At 50.8% G+C, this 27,936-nt stretch overlaps 12 protein-coding genes across 12 annotated transcripts; 9 read left to right on the top strand and 3 right to left on the bottom strand.

Annotated features, from left to right (window-relative positions):
• The first annotated feature begins 386 nt into the window (after positions 1 to 386).
• C8Q69DRAFT_525074 (hypothetical protein) lies at positions 387 to 2,007 on the top strand. Its single transcript, XM_028633597.1, has 2 exons — positions 387 to 618; positions 678 to 2,007. The coding sequence occupies exons 1-2, from the start codon at positions 563 to 565 to the stop codon at positions 1,789 to 1,791; spliced, it is 1,170 nt and encodes a 389-aa protein (XP_028487015.1). The 5' UTR covers positions 387 to 562; the 3' UTR covers positions 1,792 to 2,007.
• Positions 2,008 to 3,759: 1,752 nt separating this feature from the next.
• C8Q69DRAFT_441568 (N-glycosyl-transferase) lies at positions 3,760 to 5,243 on the top strand (the record flags this gene model as incomplete). Its single annotated transcript, XM_028628759.1, has 4 exons — positions 3,760 to 3,938; positions 4,065 to 4,744; positions 4,802 to 5,017; positions 5,077 to 5,243. 4 exons carry the CDS (start codon positions 3,760 to 3,762, stop codon positions 5,241 to 5,243), a joined length of 1,242 nt encoding a protein of 413 aa, XP_028487014.1.
• A 2,143-nt stretch (positions 5,244 to 7,386) lies between these two features.
• On the top strand, positions 7,387 to 8,097 carry C8Q69DRAFT_504037 (hypothetical protein; the record flags this gene model as incomplete). The annotated part of the gene is made up of 3 exons (XM_028632553.1): positions 7,387 to 7,472; positions 7,732 to 7,954; positions 8,065 to 8,097. The coding sequence occupies 3 exons, from the start codon at positions 7,387 to 7,389 to the stop codon at positions 8,095 to 8,097; spliced, it is 342 nt and encodes a 113-aa protein (XP_028487013.1).
• A 300-nt stretch (positions 8,098 to 8,397) lies between these two features.
• On the bottom strand, positions 8,398 to 10,281 carry C8Q69DRAFT_455200 (peroxisomal-coenzyme A synthetase). Its single transcript, XM_028629755.1, has 4 exons — positions 9,621 to 10,281; positions 9,527 to 9,563; positions 8,604 to 9,472; positions 8,398 to 8,547 (listed from the first exon to the last, which is right to left on the bottom strand). Exons 1-4 carry the CDS (start codon positions 10,152 to 10,154, stop codon positions 8,446 to 8,448), a joined length of 1,542 nt encoding a protein of 513 aa, XP_028487012.1. The 5' UTR covers positions 10,155 to 10,281; the 3' UTR covers positions 8,398 to 8,445.
• A 205-nt stretch (positions 10,282 to 10,486) lies between these two features.
• C8Q69DRAFT_504035 (putative G-patch DNA repair protein) lies at positions 10,487 to 12,343 on the top strand (the record flags this gene model as incomplete). The annotated part of the gene is made up of 5 exons (XM_028632552.1): positions 10,487 to 10,676; positions 10,769 to 11,227; positions 11,285 to 12,042; positions 12,093 to 12,185; positions 12,248 to 12,343. The coding sequence occupies 5 exons, from the start codon at positions 10,487 to 10,489 to the stop codon at positions 12,341 to 12,343; spliced, it is 1,596 nt and encodes a 531-aa protein (XP_028487011.1).
• Positions 12,344 to 12,580: 237 nt separating this feature from the next.
• On the top strand, positions 12,581 to 13,816 carry C8Q69DRAFT_133286 (putative ubiquitin-conjugating enzyme E2). The gene is made up of 4 exons (XM_028625334.1): positions 12,581 to 12,945; positions 13,029 to 13,189; positions 13,265 to 13,288; positions 13,427 to 13,816. The coding sequence occupies exons 1-4, from the start codon at positions 12,908 to 12,910 to the stop codon at positions 13,678 to 13,680; spliced, it is 477 nt and encodes a 158-aa protein (XP_028487010.1). The 5' UTR covers positions 12,581 to 12,907; the 3' UTR covers positions 13,681 to 13,816.
• Positions 13,817 to 14,793: 977 nt separating this feature from the next.
• On the top strand, positions 14,794 to 17,673 carry C8Q69DRAFT_455189 (putative asparagine synthetase Asn2). The gene is made up of 9 exons (XM_028629754.1): positions 14,794 to 15,149; positions 15,249 to 15,299; positions 15,362 to 15,387; positions 15,463 to 15,489; positions 15,541 to 15,576; positions 15,649 to 15,797; positions 15,861 to 17,122; positions 17,194 to 17,298; positions 17,366 to 17,673. The coding sequence occupies exons 1-9, from the start codon at positions 15,124 to 15,126 to the stop codon at positions 17,406 to 17,408; spliced, it is 1,725 nt and encodes a 574-aa protein (XP_028487009.1). The 5' UTR covers positions 14,794 to 15,123; the 3' UTR covers positions 17,409 to 17,673.
• A 298-nt stretch (positions 17,674 to 17,971) lies between these two features.
• On the top strand, positions 17,972 to 19,751 carry C8Q69DRAFT_516175 (outer mitochondrial membrane protein porin; the record flags this gene model as incomplete). The annotated part of the gene is made up of 5 exons (XM_028633382.1): positions 17,972 to 18,019; positions 18,100 to 18,133; positions 18,188 to 18,276; positions 18,366 to 19,073; positions 19,143 to 19,751. The coding sequence occupies 5 exons, from the start codon at positions 17,972 to 17,974 to the stop codon at positions 19,290 to 19,292; spliced, it is 1,029 nt and encodes a 342-aa protein (XP_028487008.1). The 3' UTR covers positions 19,293 to 19,751.
• C8Q69DRAFT_133263 (DnaJ domain protein) lies at positions 19,751 to 21,078 on the bottom strand. Its single transcript, XM_028625333.1, has 2 exons — positions 20,701 to 21,078; positions 19,751 to 20,554 (listed from the first exon to the last, which is right to left on the bottom strand). The coding sequence occupies exons 1-2, from the start codon at positions 20,919 to 20,921 to the stop codon at positions 19,861 to 19,863; spliced, it is 915 nt and encodes a 304-aa protein (XP_028487007.1). The 5' UTR covers positions 20,922 to 21,078; the 3' UTR covers positions 19,751 to 19,860.
• A 332-nt stretch (positions 21,079 to 21,410) lies between these two features.
• Positions 21,411 to 23,560, top strand: C8Q69DRAFT_455178 (methionine aminopeptidase 2-like protein). The gene is made up of 7 exons (XM_028629753.1): positions 21,411 to 21,740; positions 21,820 to 21,954; positions 22,024 to 22,616; positions 22,672 to 22,935; positions 22,989 to 23,150; positions 23,206 to 23,292; positions 23,344 to 23,560. The coding sequence occupies exons 1-7, from the start codon at positions 21,701 to 21,703 to the stop codon at positions 23,398 to 23,400; spliced, it is 1,338 nt and encodes a 445-aa protein (XP_028487006.1). The 5' UTR covers positions 21,411 to 21,700; the 3' UTR covers positions 23,401 to 23,560.
• A 97-nt stretch (positions 23,561 to 23,657) lies between these two features.
• C8Q69DRAFT_455176 (putative sphingolipid desaturase) lies at positions 23,658 to 25,347 on the top strand. The gene is made up of 3 exons (XM_028629752.1): positions 23,658 to 24,033; positions 24,111 to 24,389; positions 24,483 to 25,347. The coding sequence occupies exons 1-3, from the start codon at positions 23,839 to 23,841 to the stop codon at positions 25,278 to 25,280; spliced, it is 1,272 nt and encodes a 423-aa protein (XP_028487005.1). The 5' UTR covers positions 23,658 to 23,838; the 3' UTR covers positions 25,281 to 25,347.
• Positions 25,348 to 26,317: 970 nt separating this feature from the next.
• On the bottom strand, positions 26,318 to 27,546 carry C8Q69DRAFT_504028 (MSP domain protein; the record flags this gene model as incomplete). Its single annotated transcript, XM_028632551.1, has 6 exons — positions 26,318 to 26,785; positions 26,853 to 26,936; positions 26,998 to 27,113; positions 27,179 to 27,323; positions 27,383 to 27,453; positions 27,507 to 27,546. The coding sequence occupies 6 exons, from the start codon at positions 27,544 to 27,546 to the stop codon at positions 26,318 to 26,320; spliced, it is 924 nt and encodes a 307-aa protein (XP_028487004.1).
• Between the last annotated feature and the right edge of the window lie 390 nt (positions 27,547 to 27,936).

Below are 27,936 nucleotides of genomic sequence, written 5' to 3'. Positions count from 1 at the left end.
AGCACGCAATGCCTTCATTGGCGGATCTTCCTTTCTAATTTCTGCCAGTCTGTGAAGGGATCCCACACTGTACCACTAGTGACTGGGGCTGGCCGAACTCTGCGGCTTTGCTTCTCGATTCCCCGCCCTCATGGATGTGTGGATAGCAGTGCCGGACACACTTAACTTTGCACATTGATCGCTACTATGATCTGTTACCTTGTCAAGCCTTCCGCAGATCCCGCAGGTGATACGTCTTGGATCCCAGAGAGGCTGGCCCCGGCGTTCATGCAGATAGCATCGTCCCAGCCCGAAACAAGTGCCCGGGTCCCTGATAGTTCGTTTACAGATTGGAAACATATATTGCGTTCGAGTTCCCCCATGAGTCTGTCTCTTTCTGCTGGACACGTTCGCTCAGGTTTTTCTACTTGGTCATTCTCTACCGCGCTACGAACCCACTCTATGTCTGTACAGTAAAGTTGTTTATATACATATCTGTCAATCCCCACCTACAGACCAAACGCTATCTGTACTCGCTCCTTGCACATACGTTGCTCCTACGCATCGACCTTGAACCATTACGATGTTTGAAAACATGGATATGATTGCCGGCGGTGTTGCGCGCCGTTGTTCACTGCCGTGAGTGACTACAGTATCCCTTATCTAACCATACAACCTGTTAACGGAGATGAATACAGGGCCCTTCGCTCCATCCACTCTCAGGAGCGAAGCAACATGGAGAGGCCTGATGAGCGCCGACTTCCTCCTCTCCCAAGGGTTGAGCCTCTGCCCCCAGGCCCATTTAACCCGTTCACGCCGAACATCCTTGCGCCTAGCCCGGCAAGTTCCCAGGACTCATTTCCTCTGAAGTCCCCATGGCTGTCTTCAGACTACGCCGTGTCGCCTCCTTCTCCGGCGAGCTCTACTGAGGGCTCCCTGCGCGAGACCTTTTCGACTCAGAAGGCCTTTGGCTGGCCTAACGATCTATCCTATGCTGAGATTATGGCACTGGTTGCGCCGAGGAACATCAATCGCAAACCGCCTCTCCAGCAGCTCTGCGGACGCAAACGCAAGGGCAGCGAGATGTCGGGCGATCTGGATGATCAGAGGGAGAAGCACCGGATTGCCGAAGGAAACCGCCGCAAGAACCTGAGCCAGCTCCACCGGGAGCTGGATAACCGCGTCCACGACTTTTTTCTTGAACGGGCCGGCTGGAATCCTTCGAAGAGCCTGCCTCAGTCCAAGGAGCACATCGTTCAAGGGGCCATTCACCTCATTGACTTCATGCTGGTCATCATCGTCCACTTGCTGAAGCAGGACAAGAACAAGGTCCCTCCGCAGCTCTCGGAGAACCTGCAGGCTAACATTCGTGCCATGCATCTGCAACAGCAGGTGAGCAGCCTGCAGCAGCAGAACGAGTCGACTCAGCAGCAGCTGAGGACGGTCAAGCATGAAAACGAGACTCTCGCGGAGAGAAACCGGGCTCTCGAGTTCCAGCTCAAGTCGTACGAGCAGATGTTCCGCCTCCCGAAGACCGAGGCCACCAGCCCCAGGCCTCTGGAGGCCATCCCGGCAAATGAGGAGAAGAAGATGCTTCCGGGCCTGAGGGTCTTCTGCGACGAGGTGGCCGCGATCAGTCCGGAGGCCGGGGCCAACACTGAACCTCCCCACACTGGTTCGTCCCAGGTCTTCGGACAGTCGTTCTCGTTCAGTTTTAGAAGCACCCCGCCTGCTACCAGTCCCTCGTCGCCCGTGTGCCAGAGCTCCTCTCGTGCTTCGCCTCTGTCTGGGCGGGGGTCCTTCTCTACATGAACGAATTAGGGGATGACAGAATTGACGAGCTTACGATACATATCAGGAAGAACGTGGCACGATGGCACGGCAGGACCGGGAGTCATGGGAGTATTTGGGATATGGAAAGACTTTTTGGGACCTCGACGGAAACCTCTGCGTCGGGTCAGGGATTACCTGTAACATTATACCACTGGGAATTGTTTTTTGTTTATGTGTTGTCTTTATTCGGATTCTCTTTTTTTTTTTTTTTTTTTTTTTTTTTTGGATTTCGTTTGATATCTATCATTGTTCGGCTGCTCTATACCTTTTGATATTCGGTGTATATATGTTTTGTTTTCTTTTTCTGTGAGATTCCTCTTGATCCTATGTTGATGGCGCAGAGAAGTAAAAAGTTGTCCTGGGGACAGACTTGGGGGTAGTCCGGGGTGAAATTTACTTGTGTGTACATTAGTGACTTGGATAATATGGTGATTGCGTGCAGCCATTCTGGATTCTTCTGTAGTTCTTCGTGTTTCTCGCTAAAGTCTCTAAGAGGTGCTGCAGCCATTGTGCGATTTCCCAGATAACTAACTAGGCATCAATCCTCTGCAAGAATTTTACTTTGAACGAAAATGGGTCTTAACGCATGAAGGACGATGATAGTCTGGATACGACCAACAAAAATTGCATCTCACCAGCTGAACTTTGCTCCGGGGGCCCAAACTCAATGAGAGCCAGCCATGGAGGGGATGAACCGAGGTTTCGTTAACGACTTTTTCGCCACCGGATGAAAATTGGGAACTATCTATTCTATTCTATTCTATTGCTGGATGCTCGATGCAAGGGGAGACGAGACGTGCAGCGGGGAAGATGGACCGCCGCAAGGCAGTTGAGTAAGTAACTCGACGATAAGATTTGACGATCGATGCAGAAGGAGGAAGAAAAAAAAAAAAAAAAAAGGGTTCAGATGATAGTCTAGAGTAAGTAAGTAAAGTGATTAATGCGTAAGTAACGTACGTACGTACGTACTCTAGAGCGCATAGTGTGATGATATGCATTATGCATTATGCAATGGGGGAGATGGAGTTGAGCTATCTCGTAAAGAGATGATTATGTTTGTGGATACAGCGATGCAAGGCTTAGGTAAGATGTATAACTAACTAATTAGTTAACTAAGTTGGTGAATTAGGGTAATTTAATAATTATTCCTAGTTGTGTGGTTGAGGAGATGAAGTCTAGATACTACTAATACTACTACTGTCAGTCATAATGGGACAAGCGTCCAGGGATCGCGTGGCATGTCTGGAGTCTACAGATGCCCGTAGAGCCCAATAGGGGGTTGGATGGTTGTTAACTTGTTGGTCTTTTCTTGTTCTGGACTCTTCTTACTTGGTTAGATCCATCGGTGGAGAGAGAAGAAGAAGAACAAGAACAATAAGAATAATAACAATAAAAAAGAGAATATCTGATAGTTTGTCCATCCCATGACTATCACTTCTTATTATCCTTGAGTTCTTGTTCTTCTTCTTCTTCTTCCCAAAGACATCCCATCCCTCGTTCTATTTTTTGTTCCCTCCCGCGGCGGGTCTGGAGGCCAATCTCCGGTCGACCATCTCTCTTCCTCGTGCTGCAGACACTCCTAACTACTACTACTAACTAACCTCGAACCTCACCCTACAAGTCTGCCCTTTCTCTCTCCATCCTTCCCCCACCGCCCTGCCATCGTCTATCCGGTGCCACTCCATCGACAATCGCCGCTGGGGCTGATCTGCCTCCCCCCGAGGACTGTCCTCAAGACTGTCTGTTGCTGAAGGTATTATTGACCTGTTGGGAAAAGAAATCGCCCCGAAGACGGTCGCCGTTCCGTGCACAGGCCGGCCTGTTGTTGTCGGCCACGCAGCAATCAGCAGCAGCAGCAGCAGCTTCTTTGGGTTCCTTCTTCTCTGTCCTGTTCTAGCCAACACTCCTTTCCTTGTGCCCAAAAAAAAATATACACACATAGCAGCCATGCTTCTTCCCAAGGGTGGTGTTGGTGTAACGTGGAAGTCCGCCAGGGCCAGGCTACCGCCATGGAGAGCGCTGGTTGTCCTGCTAACGCGGACGCGCTTCCTCATTACCATAGCCGTCACCGGTCTGGTCATTCTGCTATGGCGTGGTATTAGCAAGTCTGCGGCGGAGATGCAAAAGTATGTTCCTTTTCGTTTCCTCTTCTCTCTTTTTTTCCCTCTGTCTGGTTGGGATCATCTCGCGACAGGGAGGATGGTTCATGTGAAGGGTTGAATCGGTACTAACATGGTACGACCATCAAACAGTTTCTACTGCTATGGCTCCTCGAAATCACCGATGGAGATGTCTATCAACGAGATGGTCGAATGGAACGCGCATCTCCAGACGCCCGTCATCTTCAACCACCACGAGCCTTACGAGGTCAACTCGTCCACCATCCACAACGTCGACCTGAACCCCATCAAGTCCACCACTCAGGCCGTCGTCAATCGCGAACGCGTGCTCATCCTGACGCCCCTGAGAGATGCTGCGCCCTACCTACCGAAGTACTTCGACTTGCTCTCGATGCTGACGTATCCGCACGAACTGATCGATCTGGCCTTCCTCGTTGGTGACTCGACCGATGACACCTTGGCCGTCCTCTCCTCGGAACTGAACCGCATCCAGGCGCAGACGGAGGACAAGATCGCCTTCCGCAGCGCTACCATCGTGCAGAAGGACTTTGGCGCCGTGGTTGACATGAACGTCGAGGACAAGCACTCCTTCGCTGCCCAGGGTCCCCGCCGCAAGGCCATCGGAAGAGCCCGCAACTATCTGCTCTACTCCGCTCTGAAACCCGAACACTCCTGGGTGTACTGGCGCGATGTCGACATTGTGGACAGCCCCGAAAAGATCATTGAGGACTTCATCGCTCACGACAAGGACATCTTGGTTCCTAACATCTGGTTCCACCGTTACAAGGATGGTCGGGATGTCGAGGGCAAATGTAGGCTAACCCCCCCCAAATTCTGAGTGATGTGAGAACATCGGCTAATGAATCCAGTCGACTACAACTCGTGGATTGAATCCGACAAGGGCCGCAGGCTAGCAGCCAGCCTTGACAAGGACACCATTCTCGCCGAAGGCTACAAGGAATACGACACCGGCCGTACTTACCTCGTCAAGCTTGGAGACTGGAGAAAGGACAAGGATGAAGAGGTTGAGTTGGACGGTATTGGAGGTGTGAACATTCTCGTCAAGGCGGACGTTCACCGATCAGGTACTTTGCATTTCCTTCTCTTCTGTTGCAGGACCATGTGGATGCTAACTGAAATCCAGGCATCAACTTCCCAGCCTACTCCTTCGAGAACCAGGCCGAGACGGAAGGATTCGCCAAAATGGCCAAGCGCGCTGGATACCAGGTGGTCGGACTGCCCAACTATGTCGTCTGGCACATCGACACCGAGGAGAAGCCTGGTAATCTCGGAGACCGCAAGGCTTACTAGTGACGAACTCGTGACTTTGTTTCATGCTGCGAGGGCGTCTATCTGACAGATGTGCGAGGTGATCGATGGGCATCTTCGACTTGGCTCAGCATTCGGATCTCATCGCAACCCTCTGGGATTCGACTTCCTTCCGTACGGTCTTCGGTTCTTCTCCTTCTGAGAAGTCTAACCGGACTCCCGGCGGATTCTTCGTCGGCTCATCGGTCTTGTCGCCCGTCTGGACAGTGTTTATGCGCCCAGCAGCCTAATGATTGCGGTAATAAGATTCCTTTCTTGTCGCAGTTTAGGGATTCTCTTGTCTTCATTTCCTTGGCGCTACGGAGGAGAGTATTCGAGTTTTGTGGTCTCAAGGTTTCCCTATAGGTGCTGATCGTCTCCGAGTCTTGCCTTGTCAGTCGCACTTCTCTCGCCTGTACCTTTCCTTGCTGTTTCCGGGTGGAGGCCTTCAGGACCGCACCGGTCATGGCTATAAGGTCGTGCCAACTTCCGCTGGTGTGTTGAAATGATGCGGTCTCTGCTTGGACCGTCGACCCTCGGGATCAACAGCGTTATTTCTTTTGGGTTGGGCCTCTCCGGATTCCATTCGCCTTCATGTTTCTCATATCCCCCCTTTTCCTTGATTCGAAGCAGCTTGCTCTTTTTCTTTTTCCTTGCTGTCATGTTTTTGCCACTTCCCACACTGGCGCATTGTTCTGGTTTGTGCAGGAATTTGCTTTCTACGGGGTGTGCTTGGCGGTGGGCTGTTCCCACCGATTGTCAGCGGAGCCAAGCCAACGCTGGAGTTGAATAATCATCATCATTTGTTTTGCATGGAGATTTAAGAGAGGATATGGCAGGGAGCGGAAGCAGCAACACATATGGCACAAAAAGCCCAGCATGTCATTGAGGAATGCGCGGGTCCTTTTCTTCTAAACTTACTAATGGGCGGGCGGCCGGGGGATGGAAGGGAGAGCTGAGCTCCTGCAATTGTACTGTATGTACTTGTATATATAGGCTACGCTTCTTCTGTCGGAAAACGATGCTCGGTCTGTTTGTTCCAGTGGTTGCTTGTGTGTGAAACCGCATATTATTGTAGACTAAGTTGCGAGCAGTTCCGTTCACCAGTAGTCTCTGGATATTGTTGTATTTGAAGCGATCAAGCACTCACAACTGCGCCTCTTGCTGCGATATCGACGCGCAGTCCGTACAGTAGTAAGTACATAGTACTATACTAACTCTAGTAGTGCTGCAGCTCTCCACATTCTGTAGAAGTTCTATCAGTCCCACGAGCCCCACAGTCTATACAGGCGCTGACTTGCCTTGGTTTTCTCGAATTACCGGTCAAGTCAGTCGTCCAACTACCTCATCTCCTCCTTACTGGTCTGACAAGTTAGGAGTGATCATGCTCTGCGCCCTACGTAATACACTAGAGAGATATACATTCTTGACTGGCAGTCTGGTACAGTCTGTTCTAACTCCTGCTACACGGTAGCTTCGTCAATTGCGTCTTTGTTTCCCTCGGCTTTCTGAGCGGCACGCGGCACTAGATCCAAAAAGGAGGGGGGAAAATCATAAGGTTCCAATTCAGACGCCATTCTTTGGAGGTCTTTCTCTATTTCGATTCTTGTCCTCTCCAGCTCGGTCGGAAGCTATCCGCTTTTGTTGTTTTCTTGAACTGCTTTCTGTCTATCTGGATAATCGGACAGAAAACAGCAGCAGCAGAAGAAAGAAAAAAAAAAGGCAGCAAGACAAGGACAATAACAAAACAGTGCCAACTGGAGCCAAGACCTGTTATTTAACGACAAGGGTATTATTATTATAACATCCAAACATGTCCATCTTCTTCTCCTCAGCCGCCAGAAGAACAACAACAATAATAACAACAACAACGACGCAGCCCCTCCTCCTGGTCGTACCCACCGCGTTCTTCCCGATTTCCCCACCAAGTCGGCTTCTGCCCCGATCTCCTCCCGCTGCTTATTATTCTTCTGCGTCTTATAATAATCCTCGCGGGGTTTTACATTCTTCTTCTTTTTATTCTTCTTTTTCTTTGACAGCGCAGAAGAAGAAGAATATATATCCTCCTCGTGGTATACTTCCGCTACGAGTTCAGAGAAGATTTAATAGGTCTATTACTACAACTACGGACACTACGACTAGCGACATGTCTTCTTCTTCGCAGAAGAAGGAATTCCTCGTTATCATCCCGGATAAGCCCGGTGTGGGAGCGAAGAGGATTGAGGTTCGGCCGTGAGTTTGTCCTTTTTCTTTTGGCTTTTTTTTTTCTTGTTGTGGGATTCTATCCCAGTTCGTTTTATTGGAGTTATGCTCTATGCTCTATTGTTTCCAGGGCGATTCTTCTGGAGTAATACATATCCGGACATCATAACGCATACATATCGTATCATGTCAAACCAACCTTCCCCATTTACATACATACATACATACATACATACATACATACATACATATAACCCCCAACTAACATAACCTCCCTCCCACCCCGCAGCACCCACAAATCCGGCCTCAAACCCCTCGTTGAATCCGGCTCCATCGTCGCCGGCGGCGCCATGTTCCAAGACCAACACCCCGCGGAAGGCCAAACGCCCAATTTCAAAGGAAGCATGATCATCGTCATGGCGAATACCGCCGCTGAAGCGAAGGAGATTCTTTCCAAGGATGTTTATGTTACGGAGGGTGTGTGGGATTTTGATGCTGCGCAGATTATTCCGGTACGTAATATGTTCCCCCACCTTTTTTTCTTTTTGCTTTGGCTTTTTTGTTGTTGTTGTTGTTGTTGTTGTTTGGTTATGAGGAAGGTTGAACTAACTGATTTGTATAGTTCCAATCAGCTGTGCGGATGCCGCTTGCGTAAGAATGTCGCTATATGTCTTTGATGAAATATATCTAGTGGGGATCTTAGGCTGAATTGAATATGGGGCATCTATCTAGGTCCGAGTCCAGAAATGATGTACATAAGAAGAGAATGGGGAGAATCTAAGTGGATTTTCTTCAGTTAGGGGAGATATTCTCTTAAGGCTTGAGATTTGATTACTGATGATTCCAGTGGGTAATGCCATATATTGGATAAATTGCAGACATGTATGTACGTGACTTATACATGATATTGTAGACACAGGAAGAAAGGGGTACGGGTTATAAACAGCCTGGCATCTACATATAAATATATATATATATATATATATATAAGAGCTTAACTGGATCACAGCTTGGCACTGGTGTCTTTCTTCAGCATGGCTTCTGCCACCTTGCGGCGCTGGACTTTGCCGGTTGCTGTCTTCGGGATCTCCTTGAGGATCCAGATCTGAGACTGGGTTAGCATTCGGCGGGATTGATCAGGGAGAGGTATATGGGACATACCCTCTTGGGGACCTTGAATTTGGCCACCTTGGTAGCCATCCACGATTTGAGCTCCTCCGTCGTCGCACCCTTGCCCTTGAGGACAACGGCAACGCCGATATCCTCTCCGTAGTGGCCTGGGTCTGGAATGGCGAAAGAAACAACCTCTCCAACGGCCGGATGGTGCGCTAGTGTGTTGTCCAGCTCGATCGGGCTGATCTTCTCGCCGCCCTTGTTGATCAGCTCCTTGATACGACCCGTGATGATAACGTAGCCATCAGGATCCTTCTTTCCTTGGTCACCGGTCCGGAAGAAGCCTTCCTTAGTGAAAGACGACTTGTTGGCTTCCGGGTTGTTGAGGTAGCCCTTCGTGACGTTCTCTCCACGGACGCAGATCTCTGCCTCTTGGCCCTGCGGAACTTCCTTGCCCTCCTGGTCGAGGATCTTGACCTCCACTCCCTGGCCGATACCCACGCTGCCGGGCTGGCGCTTACCGGGAGGAAGAGGATTGCTGGTCATTTGATGAGCAGCCTCCGTCATGGCGTACGCTTCCAGGACTGGAGCATTGAACGTCTTCTCCAACTCGTGGAACGTCTTAGGAGACAACGGCGACGAGCACGAACGGATGAAGCGGATCTCCGGCTTCGGGTTGGGCGGCGGGTTCTTCAGCAGGATCTGATGGATAGTTGGCACTGCAGTGTACCAATTGGCCTTGTGGGTGATAAAGTCCGTCCAGAACTCGTGCGCAGAGAACTTGGGGGGAACAACTGCGGAACCTCCTGCGTGGAGAGGAGCCAGGAACGCAGCCAGCAGGCCGTGAACGTGGAACAATGGCATCACCAGCATCGTCCGGTCCTTGGGACTCAGATCATATGTGGCCTTGATGTTCTCTGTATCACTTGTCAGCATCTTTCCACCGCAACGTACTGGATCGCGCAACATACTCATGGTTCTGGTGAGATTCCTGTGCGTAAGCGGAACCTGGTCAACGATAAGCATCAGTATCGACTCAATCCACAGGGAATATGATGTTCTTACAGCCTTCGGTCTGCCTGTCGTCCCGCTCGTGTGCAGGACCAGAGCAATATCGTCCGGAAGCGCTGTCTCGATCTTCTGGTTGCCTTTGCCCGCCAGCTTTCCGGCATCCTTCACATCAAGCACGACTTCCTTGCCGTCCCAGTAGCATTCCGCAATGGCAGCCTGGTACTTACGGGCCGCCCTGACGGCAGGGCCATCCTTTTCAAACGAGCCCTGCGGGACGAGAGCCAGAGCAGAGCTGAGGTCATCAATGTAGAATTCGAATTCCTCCTGCTTGTAAGCCGGGTTTAGGGGAGCAGCGATGCCGCGCTGCCATGACGCAGCCAGGAAGGCCACGATGAATTCATACGAATTGGGGAGAGCAATCGACACAGCATCTCCGGGACGAATGCCCAGTTTCGCCAACTTCGCCTGGAAGGTGGCCACTGCGGAGTTCAGCTGTCTGTAAGACACCGTCAACGCCTGAGGCTTGCTCGGGACGATGATAGCCGTGGCAGAGCCATCGGTAGCAAAGGTGTTTGCTAGAGTCGCCATTCTTCCTCAACAGAATAGTGTACGTCCAGCGGGAAAAGAAACGAAACGAAACGAAATGCAAGATGGTACAAGAGAGAAACAGAACCAGCCCCAGCCCTGAGCATCCAACGATCTCCCCATCTCTCTGCCTCATCCGGGGAGCGGAGATGACGTTGCCCCAGTGCGAAACTGCCGGTCTTTCCCGCTTCTACTTCGGGAATTCGGCCGACTCGCGGCGAAACTGCCCGCTTTTGGCCGTCCAGGCATTTGTGATTCTGCATGGCTTGTTGCTTGAACTATTAGATAGTTGCCAGTCGATCATTTGGCCAGACATCTCCATCTGCGCTTACAGCATGGCTCCAGAGGCTACCCCGTCGAAAGGCGGCGGCATGCTGTCGCTGTACGCCAACCTGCTTGATCCTGAAGCAGATGCCTCGTCTACTCCGGGGACGATATCACGAGCACCCGTCGTCTTCAAACAGAGTCCAGAAGGCGACTCTCAGCCAGACGAGTCCGCTGCAAAGAAGCAACAGATCAATTCCGGTAGAGCCTAGACCCTTCTTTCATGAGAGACCTCCCTCTTGTCGATTTGATTACTCACTTGTCCCGTCGCGTTGCTTGCTTGGGGAATCCAGCTGCTCTTCGCTTTCAACCTACGAAAAGACCTCAGATCTCTGCTCAGAAACCGAAACCGAAGCCTACATTGCCGAGAGCTGTTCCTGGGACGTCGCCCGCGCCTACTTCCTCAGCAGATGCTTCTGCGTCCAATAACGCGGCCATTCGAGCGCCGGTCAAGACGACGTTGGCGGACTGGGCTGCAACTGACGATGACGATGTGAATGGATTCTACGGCGAGAGACGTCAGCGCGGCGGACGCAAAAAGCGTAAGAAGAACCGCGAGGCAGAGACGGTGTTTCAGAACTGGGACGATATCTATGACCCTTCTCGACCGAATATCTACGAAGAGTACAAGCATAGTGAGGAGAAAATACGCGAGGTCAGGGAGTGGAAGGACCGTCTTTATGCTCATCGCATGGCTAGCCGGAATAGCAGTGCTTTCGACAGTGACGAAGAGTCTTCAAGACCGATGAACCGTATGCTCACGTCCAAGTCTAGTCTCTCCACGGATCTACGTTACTGATTGTTTCTAGGGCAATTCGCTCCTCCTCCTGGTCTGAACTTTGCACCACCTGCAGATCTCAACAAGGTGTCGCCGCCGCCGGAGCCGCCTACGGAGGGCCCTCCGCCAGAACCTGCAGCGCCGCTCCCTGACGACCCGACGGGCGACGATGCTTATGCGCGACGTCTACGGATGAGTGGCATCTTGCCAGCTGCCGGACCTTCTGATCCACAGCCGCCTAAGCCACCGTCACCTGCACCACAACCTACCCGTTCTCTTTCTTCGATACAGGCTCCTTCGGCAACCATATCTCGTGCGCCTGTCCGATACTCTCTACCACCGCCTCCGGAAGACATCCCCGCATCAGAAGCAGAGCTGGAGGAAACCTTCGCAAAGGAGCAGCCTGTCGATGAGCCCGAAGATGGAAATGCTCCTCGGTCGCTACGTCCAGGCCAGAAAGGCTTTGCTGAACGTCTCCTGGCCAAGTACGGCTGGTCGAAAGGATCAGGACTAGGTGCCACTGGTTCTGGAATCGTCAAGCCGCTCCAGGTCAAAGTGGAAAAGCAGAAAAAGAAACCTGACTCTGAAGGTGGTGGGTTTGTTGGGCCTGGCGGCCGGGGTAAGATCATTGGCAGCGCCAAGAAGTCTGAGGATGAAGGCAAGTTTGGTGCTATGAGTGAGGTCATCGTACTGAGAGGTATGCTGGATGGCCTGGACTTGGAAGCAGAATTGGAGAGTAGTCAGGACGGAGGCCTGATGCAGGAGATCGGCGAAGAGTGCGCCGAGAAGGTGAGTTTATCCAGGACCGCTTGGCAACTTCTATCTGACCTTTATAATAGTATGGACGTGTCGAGCGCGTCTTCATTCATCGTAATGCTGGCGACTCTGTTCCTGTCTTTGTTAAGTTCACTAGCCAGCTCTCTGCTTTACGGGTGAGTTTGTTTGGCTCCGCTATCCTGCCGCCCATGGAACCCTGACTAACTGTATCTCATAGGCTGTCAACGCTCTTGAAGGACGAATATTTAATGGCAACAAAATCACGGCCCGATTCTTCAGCAATGAGAAGTTTGAAAAGGGGATTTATGAGTGAGCTGGTTATGTACTATTATTATGACGTTCAATGATACCTCTTCCAGCCAGATCAGTTACCTTCGGCTGTTGCGTTTGATATGCGGGAATCCAAGAGTCGTGGACGGATGCCATCCATTCTAGGCTTGCTATATTAGGAATCAACCTTGTTTTCCCTAGCAATATGTGTAAAGGAAAAAGAACATGTATGACTATGATATTTCTGCTAAGTTACCAGAGGGACGTCCTTTAGAGAGGCAATCACGTGACGTGTTTTCTAGATGGGTCTGCGGAGCGCCGCTCGTGGGGTCCAATACTGTATCGGCCGTGAAGGTCTGGATGGCGGCTTTCTTCATGAGCATTCACTGAGCAGATCGGAGCCTCACCACTGCCGCTCCACTGCCACGGCCTTTATCTGACTTTCTCTTTTCCTGCAGTTTTTCTTCACTCCCTCTCCTACCGTCACCCAGTGACTTCTTTTCAACCTAACACCAGATCTAACTATCTGACGTCCGTTTGCGCCTGCGCTATTCGCAACCATCGTCGCCTCTTGTAGACCAGTCTCTTGAGCCGAAAATCTACCAAAATGTCGACGCTCTGCCAGAACCGGCTTATGGAGGAGAGGTATGTGTTATTGCGATCTGAGTGGCGATTGAATCGCACAGCTTGAGAGCCCCAAAGCTGACCGTTGCTGCTTGTCTATATAGGAAGCAGTGGAGACGAGACCACCCGTTCGGCTTCTACGCGAAACCCTACCGGACGCCACAGGGTGTATTGGATCTGAAGAAGTGGGAGTGTGGTATCCCGGGAAAGCAGAAGACTCTCTGGGAAGGAGGACTGTTCAAGCTAGATGTGACTTTTCCGGACGGTGAGTGTGGTTTTCTCTTTCTCTTATAGCTTGCGCTTCGGTCAGACAGTGGACTAACATGAGGGAAATTGGCAGAGTATCCTACGAAGCCTCCAAAGTGTATGTACCCTATATATAGCCCCCGGCTCGAACTCGCGCAGGATGCAGATCCGCGCACTTCCTGCGCGCACATTTCCTTGTGTCGAAGAGATGGTCGCCAGAAGAAATAGAAGCTAACCTACGTGTTTTTCCGTATAGGCAAATTCGTTCCTCCGCTCTTCCATCCCAACGTTTACCCTTCCGGTACCGTCTGTCTCTCAATCCTGAACGAGGAGGAGGCATGGAAGCCAGCCATCACGATCAAGCAGATCCTTCTGGGTATTCAGGATCTATTAGACGATCCCAACCCGGAATCGCCTGCGCAGGCTGAAGCATACAACCTCTTCAAGAAGGATCGTCCCGCGTATGAGAAGAAGGTGCGACAGGTTGTGAAGGAGAACCCGGCGTTGTAGGACTACGGTAGAGATGGATCTGTTATTCGACAGGCCCAGAAAGACACTTCTTAGTGTATGTCGAATCCGTGTGCAATTGGGTGTGGAATGAAATGGGCAACGGAAGACGAAGAGTGACTGAAATCTATTGCCAATGACTCCTTGGGACAGATACCGGTCGACACGACAAGGGCGGATGAGATCAGCCAGCCAGTCAGTCAGTCACCTTCTGTCTCTGTCTGTCTTGCATCGTGTTGCGTTTCTCTTCGGCGATTTCTGTGTTTACAGCGAGCATGGCGTCTACGATATTTGCTTTTATGAGATGGGGCTGGAATCAGAGAGCGGCGTTGGTGTCTAATTCGATTTCTTCAGATGTATTTGCAGCCCTGCTTAATCCATCAGGAGTGTTTGTTAGGTGTATAGAATTCTCAACACCAGATGCGCTTCTCAATCAAAAAAGAAAAAGAAAAAGCAGTGGTAACCTGCCAAATTACTCGGGATAATGCGTCTCCTCTGTCTTTTTCGTTTCATCATACTCTTTCTCCATAATGTCATTTATTAGGGAATAATGTTCAAAAATACATTTTTATACTTGTTCATTCCGGTCAGCAACATACTTCCTCTTTCTCCCCCCCCTAAAATAATAATACATACAAAAAGTACAAGTACCATACAAGTACGATGATGCAACTACGTAGCCAGCTACAAATTACAAATTCCAGAACCATCTCTCATTCGTTGGAAGAGCTTAAGCACGGGCGTCGTGGAGAGACGAGAGCTCCCAGGGATGGGATGGCGCAGGGGCGGGAACTTTTTGCTTTTTTTCCCTTGACTAATAATGATAAACAAAACAATGGTTCCTAATTACTGTATGGTACTCCATAGTCTCAAGTTGGAATAGGTACGTAGTGGGATTTTACTTAGTCAAATGTGCTACAGTAATGGTTTTTTTCGCCACAGAGCTGTGGGAAGGGGAAAAAACGTGGAGACCGATTCGATTCGCTCGCGTGAGTCATACATAGGTAAGTACTGGCCGGGGAGATAAGCTGTAGGGATTATTATTAACTTATACTCTGATATTATATGATTTCTGGGAGTAGAGGTAAGGTTCTTTACTGTCAGTAATAATGCTGTAGCTAGTAGTAGCTAGCTTAGGTAGCTTGTATGTAACTAAGAATAAGCATGATATAAATGATATGGAGCGAATGACATGCACTGTAAAAATCCATCTTATCGGGTGAGTCAAGGCCGACTTCGCCCCTCGTTTTTGCCCCTCCGCCGGCTTGGAACGCTCTTAAAATTTCCCCGTCTTCGGACCAAACCCAGCCAAAAGACGTTCAACTTTCTTGTCCTTTCCACACATTCTCTCGTTCTCCTTGCGATACGCCTTGTCGCATTTCTAGACTCCAATTCCTTCCTTTCTAGGCTTTGGTCCCTGTTTCCGCCCAAGGGGAGTCGCTCAAAATGTGTGGAATCTTCGCGTGCCATAAGTATGTCACTCTCTCTCTTTTAGGGCTTTGTCGGCCGGTGCGCCGGACAGAGTGGCACCTCCCCCCGCGGGATGGACAAGCTGCTGACTGAAATTATAGCCATTGCGATGTGCAAAAGTTCAAGCCTACGGCGTTGCGTATGGCCAAGACGTGAGTCGCTCCGTGATGATTGCCAATTTGGGGAATGTTGTATACTGAAATGGCGTGCATAGCATGCGTCACCGTGGTCCCGACTGGAGTGAGTCAACCTGGCATCATATAGCGATTAGAGGTCTCCTGGCACAGGATAACTGACAGCAATCTTCGCAAACAGGCGGTAACTTCTCTGCGAACCAAACGAGTCAGTAATGGAGGTATCCTAGCCGTCAATTCCCTGCTGACCGGCTCATAGTTCTCGTCCACGAGCGTCTGAGTATCGTCGGTGTCGGTACGTACAGGAATCGCTTGAGACGTTGGAAGTCTGTTAGCAATGGCTTGCTAAGAAATCATATGATTATAGACACTGGCGCCCAGCCTCTGCTCAACGATGACGAGACCCTGGCCCTGGCGGTCAACGGTGAAATCTACAACCACCGCATTCTCCGGAAACAGCTGAAGACGCCATACAATTTCAAGACACATTCGGATTGTGAGGTGATCATTCCGTTGGTACGTTCGAATCTGTCCATCCTTTGTGTGTATATGGACGGTCGACTCACTGGCTGGTCCTAGTTTACGGAGCATGGCATTGACGCCCCCAAATTCCTCGACGGTATGTTCTCCTTTGTCCTTTTCGACAAGAAGGAGAACAGGGTTATCGCGGCTCGTGACCCCATTGGCGTTATCAGTTTCTACCAAGGATGGGACTCCAAGAGCCCCGGCACTGTTTACTTCGCCTCTGAACTGAAGTGTCTGCACCCCGTGTGTGACAAGATCGTTGCCTTCCCCCCTGGCCATGTTTATGACTCCAAGACGGGCCAGACGACCCGATACTTCGAGCCCAAGTGGTGGGATCCGACCAACGTCCCGTCGCAGCCCGTCGACTACAAGCTGATCCGAGAGACCCTGGAAAAGTCTGTCCGGAAGCGCCTGATGGCTGAAGTCCCGTACGGTGTCCTTCTTTCCGGTGGTCTCGACTCCAGCTTGGTGGCCTCAATCGCACAGCGAGAGACTCTCCGTCAGCGGGAGGCGCAAATGAATGCGAAAACCACTGAGGCCGATGATAACTCTGGTCTGGTCGGTATTGATGACGAGAACGACCTGTCAACCGTGACCACTTTGGCCCAGCTGCACTCTTTCTCCATCGGTCTTCCCGGTGCCCCCGACACCCAGGCCGCTCTTGAGGTCGCCAAGTTCCTTGGAACCAAGCACCACGCTTTTACATTCACCATTGAGGACGGACTGAGCGCTCTCTCCGACGTCATCTACCACCTGGAGACCTACGATGTGACCACAATTCGCGCTTCCACCCCTATGTATCTTCTCAGCAGAAAGATCAAGGCCATGGGTGTTAAGATGGTGCTGAGTGGAGAGGGAAGTGACGAGATCTTCGGAGGCTATCTCTACTTCCACGCTGCTCCGAACCGGGAGGAATTCCATGCGGAGACGGTGCGCAGGGTGAAGAACCTGCATCTGGCTGATTGCCTGAGAGCCAACAAGTCGACGTCCGCGTGGGGTCTTGAGGCCCGTGTTCCTTTCCTGGACAAGCAGTTCCTTGAGGTCTGCATGGGCGTGGATCCCCAGGAGAAGATGATCACCAAGGACCGGATCGAGAAGTATATTCTGCGCAAGGCGTTCGACACCACTGACGAGCCTGATGTGAAGCCGTACCTTCCCGAGAAGATCCTGTGGCGCCAGAAGGAACAGTTCAGTGACGGTGTGGGCTACGGCTGGATCGATGCCCTGAAGGACAACGCTGAGCTTCACGTTACGGATGAGATGATGAACAACCCCAAGCCGGAATGGGGCACCGATATCCCTGACACCAAGGAAGCGTATGTTTTTTTTTTTTTTTTTTTTTTCCCTCCTTCACCGTGTGGTGGGAGCTCACTGCTAACGGAACTAGTTACTGGTACCGCATGATGTTCGACGAGCACTTCCCGCCGACCTGCGCCTCGACAGTCGAGCGATGGACGCCTACCTGGTCCAAGCAGACCGACCCCAGTGGACGGTATGACTTGCTAACCCTCTGCACTTGTGAAGCCACCATGGATTATTTTTGCTGACTTCTTTCTCAGGGCCATCGCGATCCACAACGCCAAGTATGAGAACACGCAATAGATGCCATGTACAGATCTTGATTGAGGGGAAAGCAAGCAAAACATCCATCCATACTGTCATTAAAAAGGAGAAAAAGCGCGCGTCGTTTGGTTGATCATGTATAGTCCTGGCGCTGGAAAGCAGTAGAATTCGGGTTGTTTCACGCATATAGTACTATACTCCTGTCACTTGGCCCCGTGCGGGGCAAGTTGCCTGTTTTAGATCTCATTTGTAAGGCAATAGTTCGATAACTATGACTCGTTGCATCTCGTGCAAGACAATAATAGTACGTAGTAATATTATTCAAGTCTTTAAGTTAGTTACTTCCAGTTGCTCCTTGTGTCCGCCGAGGGGTCACGGGACTGGCGGTGGGCGGCAATGACCGGGTGCTGCAACGGCCCAATCAGGCCGCGCATCTGCTTTCCCGTGGGCTCCCTGTTTGGCGACATCTCATCCGGTTCCCCCAACTTCTCTGCCTTCTTCCGTCCTCACCTTGCTGTCAACATCCAAGACCTCCAACAGCTTCCCTTCTCCCTCTCTTTAGGATCATCCAGACGTCGTCGTCGCGTCCCTTTGTATTCACAATGGCTGCCCCCGCTGCTTTCTCTGACATCGCCAAGGCGAGCAACGATGTATGCCTTCCTGAAATTTCCGATTGTTTGTTACTCGTTGCCGAAGAGCATTGCAAAGACTGATTGCGCGCCTCCCACAGCTCCTCAACAAGGACTTCTACCACACCAGCGCCGGTAAGATCGCAGAGCCCAAGACAATGACCGCTCCAAGCTGATTTACCGCTACAGCCAACCTTGAGGTCAAGTCCAAGGCCCCCAATGGCGTCACCTTCACCGTGAAGGGCAAGTCGGCTCACGACGGCCCCATTGGCGGTTCCGTAAGTTATCCAGCTCAATCGCGCTATCATTGCGCCTGTCCTCGTTGATAGAGGCTGATTTGTGATTTTTTTCTATCCGCTACGTACAGCTCGAGGCCAAATACGTTGATGCGCCAACTGGTAAACATCCCAAAAAACGAAGAAAACCACCCGATCCCAGGAGCAGCCACGCACGGGTCTTGCGACCCACGATATCTGTATCGTGTGGTCGCTTTTCCTCTGGCTCCCTGACCTTCCAAGTCTCATCCCGCATGGTCGAGCATGGTGTAATGCTAATGGTTCGTCCGTACCCAGGCCTTACCCTCACCCAGGCGTGGACCACCGCCAACGCCCTCGACACCAAGCTTGAGCTGGACAACAACATTGCCAAGGGCCTCAAGGCTGAGGTTATCACTCAGTACCTGCCCAGCTCCCAGTCCAAGGGTGCCAAGCTCAACCTCTACTTCAAGCAGCCCAACCTGCACGCCCGTGCCTTCTTCGACCTGCTGAAGGGCCCCACCGCCAACTTCGACGCCGTCCTCGGCCACGAGGGCTTCCTCGTCGGTGCTGAGGGTGGCTACGATGTCCAGAAGGCTGCCATCACCAAGTACTCCGCTGCCGTTGGCTACAGCCTTCCCCAGTACTCTGCTGCCATCACCGCTGGCAACAACCTGACCCTCTTCTCTGCCAGCTACTACCACCGCGTTAACGCTCAGGTCGAGGCTGGCGCCAAGGCCACCTGGGACTCCAAGGCCGGTAACACCGTCGGCCTTGAGGTTGCCAGCAAGTACAAGCTGGACCCCTCTTCTTTCGCTAAGGTCAGTTGAGCTTTGATATTATCGCCAATAGTTTTCTCCAGCGACTGACCATTCTTGCTCTAATTACAGGTCAAGATCAACGACCGTGGTATCGCTGCTCTTGCCTACAACGTCCTCCTCCGCCCTGGTGTCACCCTTGGTCTCGGTGCCTCTTTCGACACCCAGAACCTGAACCAGGCTGCCCACAAGGTTGGCGCCAGCTTCACCTTCGAGGGCTAAATGTATAATTCCGGTCTCCCATCGATCTGCCGGCCTAGCTCAGTGCTATCTTGAAGATCCTTGTCGCCAGACAGCATGTGAGGCAGGATTAAGGTTATGGCGCATCTTTTGGAGCACCACACTGTTCATGTCCTGCAGCCGGAGGGCAGCCGAACGGGTCATGATGGGATGCGGAGCTCGGCAGGGTTGGTTTGGAGGTCAACCGTGTACCTATCATACTTCACGGCTATTTTATTGTATATCAATGCTAGAGCTATTTAGTTTTTACGACTTGTGGGATAGATTCTTCCATCTCGTAGAACTCCATTCTTTAATATTGGTTACATTGATGCCATGTTTCAACGTATGATCCAAATCATCCCTGTAATATGGCGAATACTCGTCCGCCGATTCGAGCAGTAGATTAATTCACAGCTCCGCTCCAAAAAGAAAAAAGGAAAGAAGTATATATCCATATATATGTACAGTGAATAAGATCAAAAGTATGCACCCTTATTGCAATTCGCCAAGGGCCGCAAGACATCCGTCCACACGACAAGGAAGCCAACATAAAAAAAAAAAAAAAGAATTAATCCTCTTTCTTTCTGGCTACCTTCTTCGAACCAGAACCGCCTCCGATACCGAACATCCCGGCCGTCATTCCTGCTCCCGCAAGGATGCCACAGACAGCAAGAAACCTTAACAAGAGACTCCCACCTATATTCTGATTCACATCCAATCCCAAATCCCGCATCCGTCGGCGCTGCCGCCGTTCGTCCTCTGCCGACTGTGTACGGAAATGGCTCCTAGCATTGAAATGATGCACCGGATTCTGATTAATAAACGACGTCGGATCTTCTTCGCTGGAAGTAGCGCCCGCGCCACCTCTCGCTGCAGAAGACGACGACGACGACGCGCCAGCTCCAGCCCCCGTCCTCCCCGTTCTGCCATACCCTCCATGAGCGTAGAAACTCGGCGGGGGACCCCTGAACGGACCTCGTCGCTTGCTCAGCCCGCTGGCAGGTCGCGATCCGACGTATGACTTATGCAGACTCGATCCATGACTACTGTGCGAGCCCATGGGGTGTTGGCCGGGAGTGGCGGTGCTATGCGTCGAGGAGGTATTGTGCGCTATGATGCCGTGGTCGCGATCATAGCGGGCGCGTTTACTGCTGTTTCCGAGAACGTTGTAGGCGGAGGAGATGTTGGCGAAGCGGGCGGTTGCGTTGGGATCGTCGCGATTGCGATCGGGATGGTGTGTGAGGGAAAGGGCGTAGAATTGTCTGTGCGGGGACGAAAGTCAGTATATTATATATCTAATGGCTGCTGTCTTGATATCAAAGATAGGATCTGAATATTGAATATGAATATGTGTGGAGAGAGAGGAGAATTGAATAGCTTGTTCTTCAAGGGTAAAATTTAAACGCACTTTTTGATCTCCGCCGTGGATGCGGTCACGGGGACATTGAGAATCTCGTAGTAATTGGGCTCAGCGTATGCTGGTGCCGTAGTCGAGAAGAATGCTGCTGCGCAGACATATTCTCTGCTTCTTCTGGAAGAATGACGATTGACGAAAGGCGATGGTGACGATGGTGATGGTGATGGTGACGAGGAGAGAAGAGAGGAGATGGTCCTCAGGCGAGGCGACATGCCTTGTTAATTCACATCTAGGAATTAAAAATAAAACAACACACTTTGGCCACTGTTGAAAGAGAGAAGAGGTCTGGATATATGAGTTAGGTTTAAAAGGAAGCTGTTATAGTCCCAGCACACGACAGTTCATATAGAGAGAGAGAGACAAAGAGAGGAGAAAAGCCGCGCTATCGGCGATCCTCCCACTGGCGTCATAACGGGGAACTGGGCGCTTCGGAGATTACGCGGGCCTGTAATATTACGCCGTTATCTGATCTGTATCGTACGTTACGAATCTTATCTGATCGTCCGATGGTGCCTGCATTCGGGCGAGGTTCGGAGCGGAGTTTGTTCGTGAGGGGAAGATTCATGCTGCTTTATGAGTTGGAGAGAAGGGGAATTGATTATATAACGTGAATGATTGTAGGTTGGGGATGCGAGGATGGTATAGGCGTTGTATTATTTGTCGCTGATGCTTATGTGATATGCCGAAGTGCTGGGGAGCGGTTTTTTGCGAGTTTGCTCTATCGTTTCGAGGGTACAAAACGGAATGCACGTATCTATTCTTTCTTCAGTATTGTCTACTCCGTACAGAGTATCTAAAGATGCGATTTGCCCCTAGATCTTCCAGCAAGATGTTTGTTGTTGCAGAGGTGCCACCAAGGCTTGGCGGGACGAAGCGGCTGCTACCGGTCCATTTCCAACTCCCCTCGTTTTGATTATTCTTTTCGTCCCGCACCGGATTTGCTTCCGCTAGCAGCTTCAGGATCAGCAGCGCACATTTCGCACACTGCACGATGGCTGCCCAGACGAGTGAAGAGCTGGAAAAGCTCAACCGTGCGTCTTCCCAGGTTGTTCTCCGCCTTTTTTGAAAATTTCCGTGTCGTGGACTGATAAGATATCTTGGACTACACAGTGAACGGCGAGAACGGCAGCGCCAAGGCCAACCAGGCTGCCAACGGTCCTTCTGCTACTGGAGATGCAGAAAACGAAGATGATGATAGTGACAAGGAGGATGAAAATGGTGCTCCGGATGCTGGAGCTACCGGAGGTAGGACTTTTGCAAGGATTTCTGATCTACTCGTTCGAGTTGATGGCTGATGGTCATCCTTTGAAATAGCCGCCAAGAAGAAGAAGAAGCGCAAGCCCAAGAAGAAGAAGGGAGGTGCAAAGGTCCAGAGTTCTCCTCCCCGTGTCCCGATCTCTCAGCTCTTCCCGAACAACAAGTATCCGGAGGGAGAGATTGTCGAGTACAAGGACGATAACGCCTACCGGACCACCAATGAAGAGAAGCGTTACCTCGACCGCATGAACAACGACTTCCTGCAGGAGTACCGTCAGGCTGCTGAGGTCCATCGCCAGGTCCGCCAGTATGCTCAGAAGAACATCAAGCCTGGTCAGACTCTCACGGAGATTGCGGAGGGCATCGAGGATTCTGTTCGCGCCTTGACCGGCCACCCAGGACTGGAAGAGGGAGACAACATCAAGGGAGGTATGGGATTCCCTTGTGGTCTCAGCATTAATCACTGTGCTGCCCACTACACGCCCAACGCTGGAAACAAGATGGTGCTCCAGCAGGGAGACGTGATGAAGGTCGATTTTGGTTCCCATATCAATGGACGCATTGTCGACAGTGCTTTTACCATGACCTTTGACCCGGTCTATGATCCCCTCCTGGAGGCTGTGAGGGAAGCTACGAATACCGGTATTCGCGTGCGTTGATCATGCCCATATAGCTTTGTGAGGATGGCAACTGACCCCGACACAGGAAGCCGGTATCGACGTCCGCATGTGTGACATCGGTGCTGCCATCCAGGAAACGATGGAGAGCTACGAAGTCGAGATCGGCGGTACTACCTATCCGGTGAAATGTATCCGGAATCTGAATGGACACAACATCAACCAACATGTGATCCATGGTGGAAAGAGTGTGCCCATCGTCAAGGGTGGTGACCAGACGAAGATGGAAGAGGGAGAGGTTTTTGCAATCGAAACCTTCGGCAGTACCGGAAAGGGTTACGTGCACGACGATGTCAGTTCACCGGCTTTGGAATTCCACAACGCTCATCTCTAACGTCTCATTAGATGGAAACTTCTCACTACGCGAAAGTCCCCAACGCTCCTAACATTCCTTTGCGTCTCTCCTCCGCAAAGAACCTCCTGAGCGTGATCAACAAGAACTTTGGTACCTTGCCGTTCTGTCGTCGGTATCTTGACCGCCTGGGACAGGACAAGTACCTCCTAGGAGTAAGTTTGATTCGAGGTCTCTTGATAGGACAAACTCATCTAACTCGCTTTACAGCTGAACAACCTGGTGTCTGCGGGCATCGTCGAGGATTATCCTCCCCTGTGCGATATCAAGGGTTCCTACACTGCCCAGTTTGAACATGTATGATGCCTTCCCCTCACTGCTTTCGATTGGAAACTGACGTGCTCTCAGACTATTGTGCTGCGACCAACCGTGAAGGAGGTCATCAGCCGTGGCGATGATTACTAAAGCGTCACATCTTAACTAAATAGTTAAGTAGTTAACCAACTATCCACTGTGTGGATTCGGTAGACTACGACGCTGTTGGGTGGAAATTCACCTCCACAAAAAGGAAACAGACAGGAATAAATAGGAAAAGAGATTATATGAATCCAACGACAGATTTATTATTATTTTTTTGGCATGACCTTTTTATCTCTTCTGTAGCAATAAGATGTAGATCTGTGGATTGTCCCTGGCGTAGGCGGCACAGCGACCCATCTCTACAGTCCGTAGCCCCACGTGGAAAGAAAGATCTCCGAAGCCGACACCGCCATCCCCGAAACTTCTCAAGCAATGGCTGGTCGTCAATTCTCATTTCACAGTTGCTGTCAAATACTTTGAAAACCTGCTAGTCGCTCTTGTGTATGGGATAGGGATACGGGACCATTTCACAACCCTTACAACATGCCGTCGCTCGTTACTACGGAGTCCGCGCCTCACCTCCGCGTGTCCGCCGGGAAGGACCAGGCACCAACAGACGCAGGAACATCTGCCAGGGCACCACCACCAGAAGACTCGTCCGTCGATCACTTTTTCTGGACATATACAGAGGAGCCGCATCGATCACGGCGTCAAGCAATTATCAAGGCGCATCCAGAGGTATAGTACTTCTGCAAATCCTCTTGTGAATGGTGATATATGGATAGATAGCTAAACAAAGCTTTCGTTCTACGCAGGTCACCAAGCTCTGTGGTCACGAACCGCTCACGAAGTATGTCGTCCTTGGTGTCGTCTCCCTGCAAGTCCTCTGCGCTTGCCTTCTCAAGGATACATCCATGCTGGACTGGAAATTCCTCGCAACGGCATACGTGATTGGCGCCACGGCCAACCAAAACCTCTTCCTCTCCATCCATGAGATATCACACAATCTGGCGTTCCGTTCGCCTATGGCAAACAGACTACTGGCTATCTTTGCCAATCTGCCCATCGGGCTGCCATACAGCGCTGCATTTAGGGTAAGTCTCCATGAATCGGTCAATTGGGATAGTGAACCATTCTGCTAGATCCATTGTCAATCGGTACTTGACAGCTGACTTATGCTTCTTTAGCCCTACCATCTGACACATCACAAGTCCCTGGGAGTTGCAGGACTTGACACCGATCTTCCTACAGCTTTTGAAGCTTGGTTCCTCGACTCCCTGCTCGGCAAAGCCTTCTTCTGCACGTTCCAGATCCTCTTCTATGCGGTCCGCCCTATGTTCATCTACAGCCCGCCGTTCACCTCGATCCATGTCCTGAATCTCATTACCCAGTTTATCTTCGACTACAGCATCATCAAGCTCTGCGGTTCCGCGCAGCCACTGTACTATTTCATACTGAGCTCGTTCTTGGCGGGTTCCCTGCACCCTTGCGCAGGACACTTTATCGCCGAACACTACTTCTTCTCCAACGTCCAGACGGGCGGGACTGAATCGATTGAGGAACAGAAATCTGCTGGGAAGAATGAGCCTAAGAAGGAACACCCCCTGGACTCTCTCGCGCCGCCGGAGACATACTCTTACTATGGCCCCCTCAACATCCTTACCTACAATGTTGGCCTGCACAATGAACACCATGATTTCCCGGCTGTCCCTTGGACCCGCCTGCCAAAGCTGCACCAGATCGCGAAGGAGTTCTACGAACCGCTGCCCTGCCACCGCAGCTGGGTCTGGGTCATCTGGACCTTCATCCTGGATAGCAATGTCGGAATGTGGTGTCGGGTGAAGAGATCCCAGGGTGGCCGTATCGTTGGTGGAGGTGGACAAGATGCCAAAAGATACGGCAGAAGCGGCGAAACCATCTCAGCTGCATCTGCCGCCAAGGACGACGATGGTGATGGATGGAAGGAGAGTGAGCTTCAGAACTAAACGAGATCTATCTTATCAGATGTATGCTCTGTATACAGGGGGGTTTTGTCTGGCGTTTGAAATGGTTTTTTTTTTTTTTTTTTTTTTTTTTTTTTTTTTTTTATGGATTCTCCTTGGGCGCCTTCATGGCTCTTCCTTATAGGAAGAGTGCGTTTGCCTGGAAGATACCTTTCGCAAGTCGTCACATCTGGAGGAATTTGTTCCTATCAAAAAGATACGGCAACACGGATCTGATCTAGTTATCATGTGTAACATCAACGTCTACGAGATGCTACCGCGCCACTCCGCAGAGAATCGAAACATATATATGGGACGTTTACCTTACCACACATTAAAGATATAACGATAGACAAGGGAGAAAAAAATCGGATTCTGCTAGTCTAGTTCCAAGATATGTCATGTGTGCCCATGAAAAATCAAGCCATAGTTGCGCCAAGCACGTATCCCCCTACCTTATATGAAGGGCGACACCGTGTGTTCACAGTTTTTTAAATCTTCTCTGGCAAAAATGAATTAAAGGGAAAGAAGAGAATATGGGAACCAATATGCATGTTCAATGAATAATAAGACTAGGAGGAACGGAGGATGGGAGAATTGGTAACTATGATACGTTGGAAGGAACGGCTCCGCCAGGACATAATGAGATGAGAAGTTCGGTCATCCGATACCTCTTGATGCAGTGTTCTTTTTTTCTTTCTTTCTTTCTTATCTGGATGGATTAATAGAAAATGAGGTTTCTTCCTGACTGGTCTCATATCGTATTCTAGTAAAAATAAAAGATTCAGTAGACGCTCCAGCGACTTACGGAAGAAAGTAAGAAAGAACAGTGCTACCAACAAAAGTCAAACGGCGGCGTTCAACCAAGAAGGGGAGAATAGGATGCTAGTGCTTGGGACATAAAATAAGGGGCACCGAGACATACCAGTAAGAAATCGAAGAATGGAAAAAGACAAGGGAAAAGACGAAGCATACAACAGACAGAGAATACAGTTGGAGTGAATTAAAAAGGGGGGAATAGAGGGGCAAAAAAGGAAATGCTAGAAGAAAAAGTAGGCCAGCAGGAAACTGAGAAGACAAAGTCCGGCGACCACCTGGACCGGAACTCCCGTCACTACTGACTGTGGGTGCTGTTGCTGCAACTGAGGAGTGGCACTCTCTTCACCGGCCGCGCCGGCCTTTCTCTGCCTTAGACCTCCGTCCATAAGCTGGCTCTTGAGTTTCTGGATCTGAGCATTGGCTTCTGCCAGTTGTGCCTTGATATCTTCGCTCGAAGTGGGTATTGCACTGACGGCACTAGCAGCAGTGGCCTTCACACTTGCAGCAGCAGATCCGAAGGCGCTATCATTCGAAGGTGAGTTAGGCTGCTCGCTTGTAGATCGGTCGCCAAAGTTAGGCGGGGGGATAGGGGAGGCATCGTCAGCAGGCTTTCTCGACAGGCCGGTGGCTGGAGTCTCGAAGTTGTGGGCGGTTGGAGAGGTATAGGCGGGCGGTTCCTCCTCGTGTGCCTGGGTTAACTACATTAGCTGAACGATCCTGGTTGCATAGAAAGCTGCGACACCTGGGAAAACATACAACTCCGTTTGTCTCTCCATCTGCTGGGAGAAAGTTGACGCGGATCTTGCGTTCCTGAATGGATGACTTGGCGGATTTTTCAAACTGCGGTTCACTTAGTGACTGAATATCGCAGACATAGGGATATGGTGTTATCTAGACGTACGATGGAGGTCACATTCGCAAATTCTAATTCACCAGAAACTGATACCGACTGCACGAGGAACTTGTCCTTGCATTTGGCGTCCAGTGGTGGCTCCTCCTTCATCGCCTGTAGCAACACTATACAGATATGTCAGCCCCAGAGAGCCCGCAACATACTGGTCTGGATGCGATCCAGGACTCACCCTGCACTTCGACATTTTTCCCGGGTTCTATCCGACCGGAATTGGGGCGCACACAGTAGCTGAGAGGGTCAGGTAATGGCTCAAGAGAAATGATATCAGCACGGCGCAGAGAGTAAACATACTGTTTCGGAGCAGTCGTCTTGACCTGTTGCCAGCCGTGAGCATGCGACCAACTGAATAAAACGATTCTAGACGAAAACATACCTTGAATGCAACGGGTTCCGGGTTGGGGTTGCGCAGATGCAGCGTCTGGCTGACCTCGCGGTTGAAGGGTCCTGTGCGCAAGTTACTACGTGTGCTCCTTTCGATAACAGACGGGTGAGCTCACTTTTGAAGCCCAGTTCAGCGGGATCTATTTCGACGGACATGATGAAAAGCGAATAAAATACTGGTGAGAAGAAGCAGAAGAACTACGGAGCAAAGTCGACACGACAGGCAAGAGGAAAGGGAAGCTGGAGATGTGTGGTCACCAGCGAGCAGACGACGACGTATGGGCGATTTGCTGCGCCATTTCGGTTGGCTCCCGATCATGGCACGGAGGATTATGTCAGCCTCGCGGTCAGGTGATGTCATCCGCGGGAACGCACGAGCAGTATTTATTATTATTATTATGATTATTCCTCTATCTAGATAAATAAATCCTCCCATTGCGAGGCTTCGCCAGGCGCGTTTCCTCCAAGTTGGACGACTCTAGATCAGAGTCCCTGCTATGGCATCGTCCAGACGCACTTTTGACCAAGGTACCCACCATCCGCACC

Source organism: Paecilomyces variotii, assembly GCF_004022145.1.
Source record: "Paecilomyces variotii strain CBS 101075 chromosome Unknown C8Q69scaffold_2, whole genome shotgun sequence".
Taxonomy (NCBI): Eukaryota; Fungi; Ascomycota; class Eurotiomycetes; order Eurotiales; family Thermoascaceae; genus Paecilomyces; species Paecilomyces variotii.
The sequence above is the reverse complement of the archived record's forward strand: the minus strand, read 5'-3'. Positions and strand labels throughout refer to the sequence as shown.

Bases quoted from the DNA above. Each gene is read 5' to 3' on its own strand.
- C8Q69DRAFT_525074 (XM_028633597.1), top strand. From the start codon at position 563: ATGTTTGAAAACATGGATATGATTGCCGGCGGTGTTGCGCGCCGTTGT. The intron at 619-677 runs GTGAGTGACTAC...AGATGAATACAG, and splicing joins GCGCGCCGTTGTTCACTGCC to GGCCCTTCGCTCCATCCACT.
- C8Q69DRAFT_455200 (XM_028629755.1), bottom strand. From the start codon at position 10,154: ATGGCGACTCTAGCAAACACCTTTGCTACCGATGGCTCTGCCACGGCT. The intron at 9,564-9,620 runs GTAAGAACATCA...ATCGTTGACCAG, and splicing joins CGACAGGCAGACCGAAGGCT to GTTCCGCTTACGCACAGGAA. The intron at 8,548-8,603 runs GTATGTCCCATA...ACCCAGTCTCAG, and splicing joins AATTCAAGGTCCCCAAGAGG to ATCTGGATCCTCAAGGAGAT.
- C8Q69DRAFT_133286 (XM_028625334.1), top strand. From the start codon at position 12,908: ATGTCGACGCTCTGCCAGAACCGGCTTATGGAGGAGAG. The intron at 12,946-13,028 runs GTATGTGTTATT...TTGTCTATATAG, and splicing joins AACCGGCTTATGGAGGAGAG to GAAGCAGTGGAGACGAGACC. The intron at 13,289-13,426 runs GTATGTACCCTA...TTTTCCGTATAG, and splicing joins TCCTACGAAGCCTCCAAAGT to GCAAATTCGTTCCTCCGCTC.
- C8Q69DRAFT_455189 (XM_028629754.1), top strand. From the start codon at position 15,124: ATGTGTGGAATCTTCGCGTGCCATAA. The intron at 15,388-15,462 runs GTGAGTCAACCT...CTTCGCAAACAG, and splicing joins TCACCGTGGTCCCGACTGGA to GCGGTAACTTCTCTGCGAAC. The intron at 15,798-15,860 runs GTACGTTCGAAT...GGCTGGTCCTAG, and splicing joins GTGAGGTGATCATTCCGTTG to TTTACGGAGCATGGCATTGA.
- C8Q69DRAFT_133263 (XM_028625333.1), bottom strand. From the start codon at position 20,921: ATGTCGCCTCGCCTGAGGACCATCTCCTCTCTTCTCTCCTCGTCACCA. The intron at 20,555-20,700 runs GTGCGTTTAAAT...GTCCCCGCACAG, and splicing joins TCCACGGCGGAGATCAAAAA to ACAATTCTACGCCCTTTCCC.
- C8Q69DRAFT_455178 (XM_028629753.1), top strand. From the start codon at position 21,701: ATGGCTGCCCAGACGAGTGAAGAGCTGGAAAAGCTCAACC. The intron at 21,741-21,819 runs GTGCGTCTTCCC...TGGACTACACAG, and splicing joins AGAGCTGGAAAAGCTCAACC to TGAACGGCGAGAACGGCAGC. The intron at 22,936-22,988 runs GTCAGTTCACCG...ACGTCTCATTAG, and splicing joins AGGGTTACGTGCACGACGAT to ATGGAAACTTCTCACTACGC.
- C8Q69DRAFT_455176 (XM_028629752.1), top strand. From the start codon at position 23,839: ATGCCGTCGCTCGTTACTACGGAGTCCGCGCCTCACCTCCGCGTGTCC. The intron at 24,034-24,110 runs GTATAGTACTTC...CGTTCTACGCAG, and splicing joins TTATCAAGGCGCATCCAGAG to GTCACCAAGCTCTGTGGTCA. The intron at 24,390-24,482 runs GTAAGTCTCCAT...ATGCTTCTTTAG, and splicing joins CATACAGCGCTGCATTTAGG to CCCTACCATCTGACACATCA.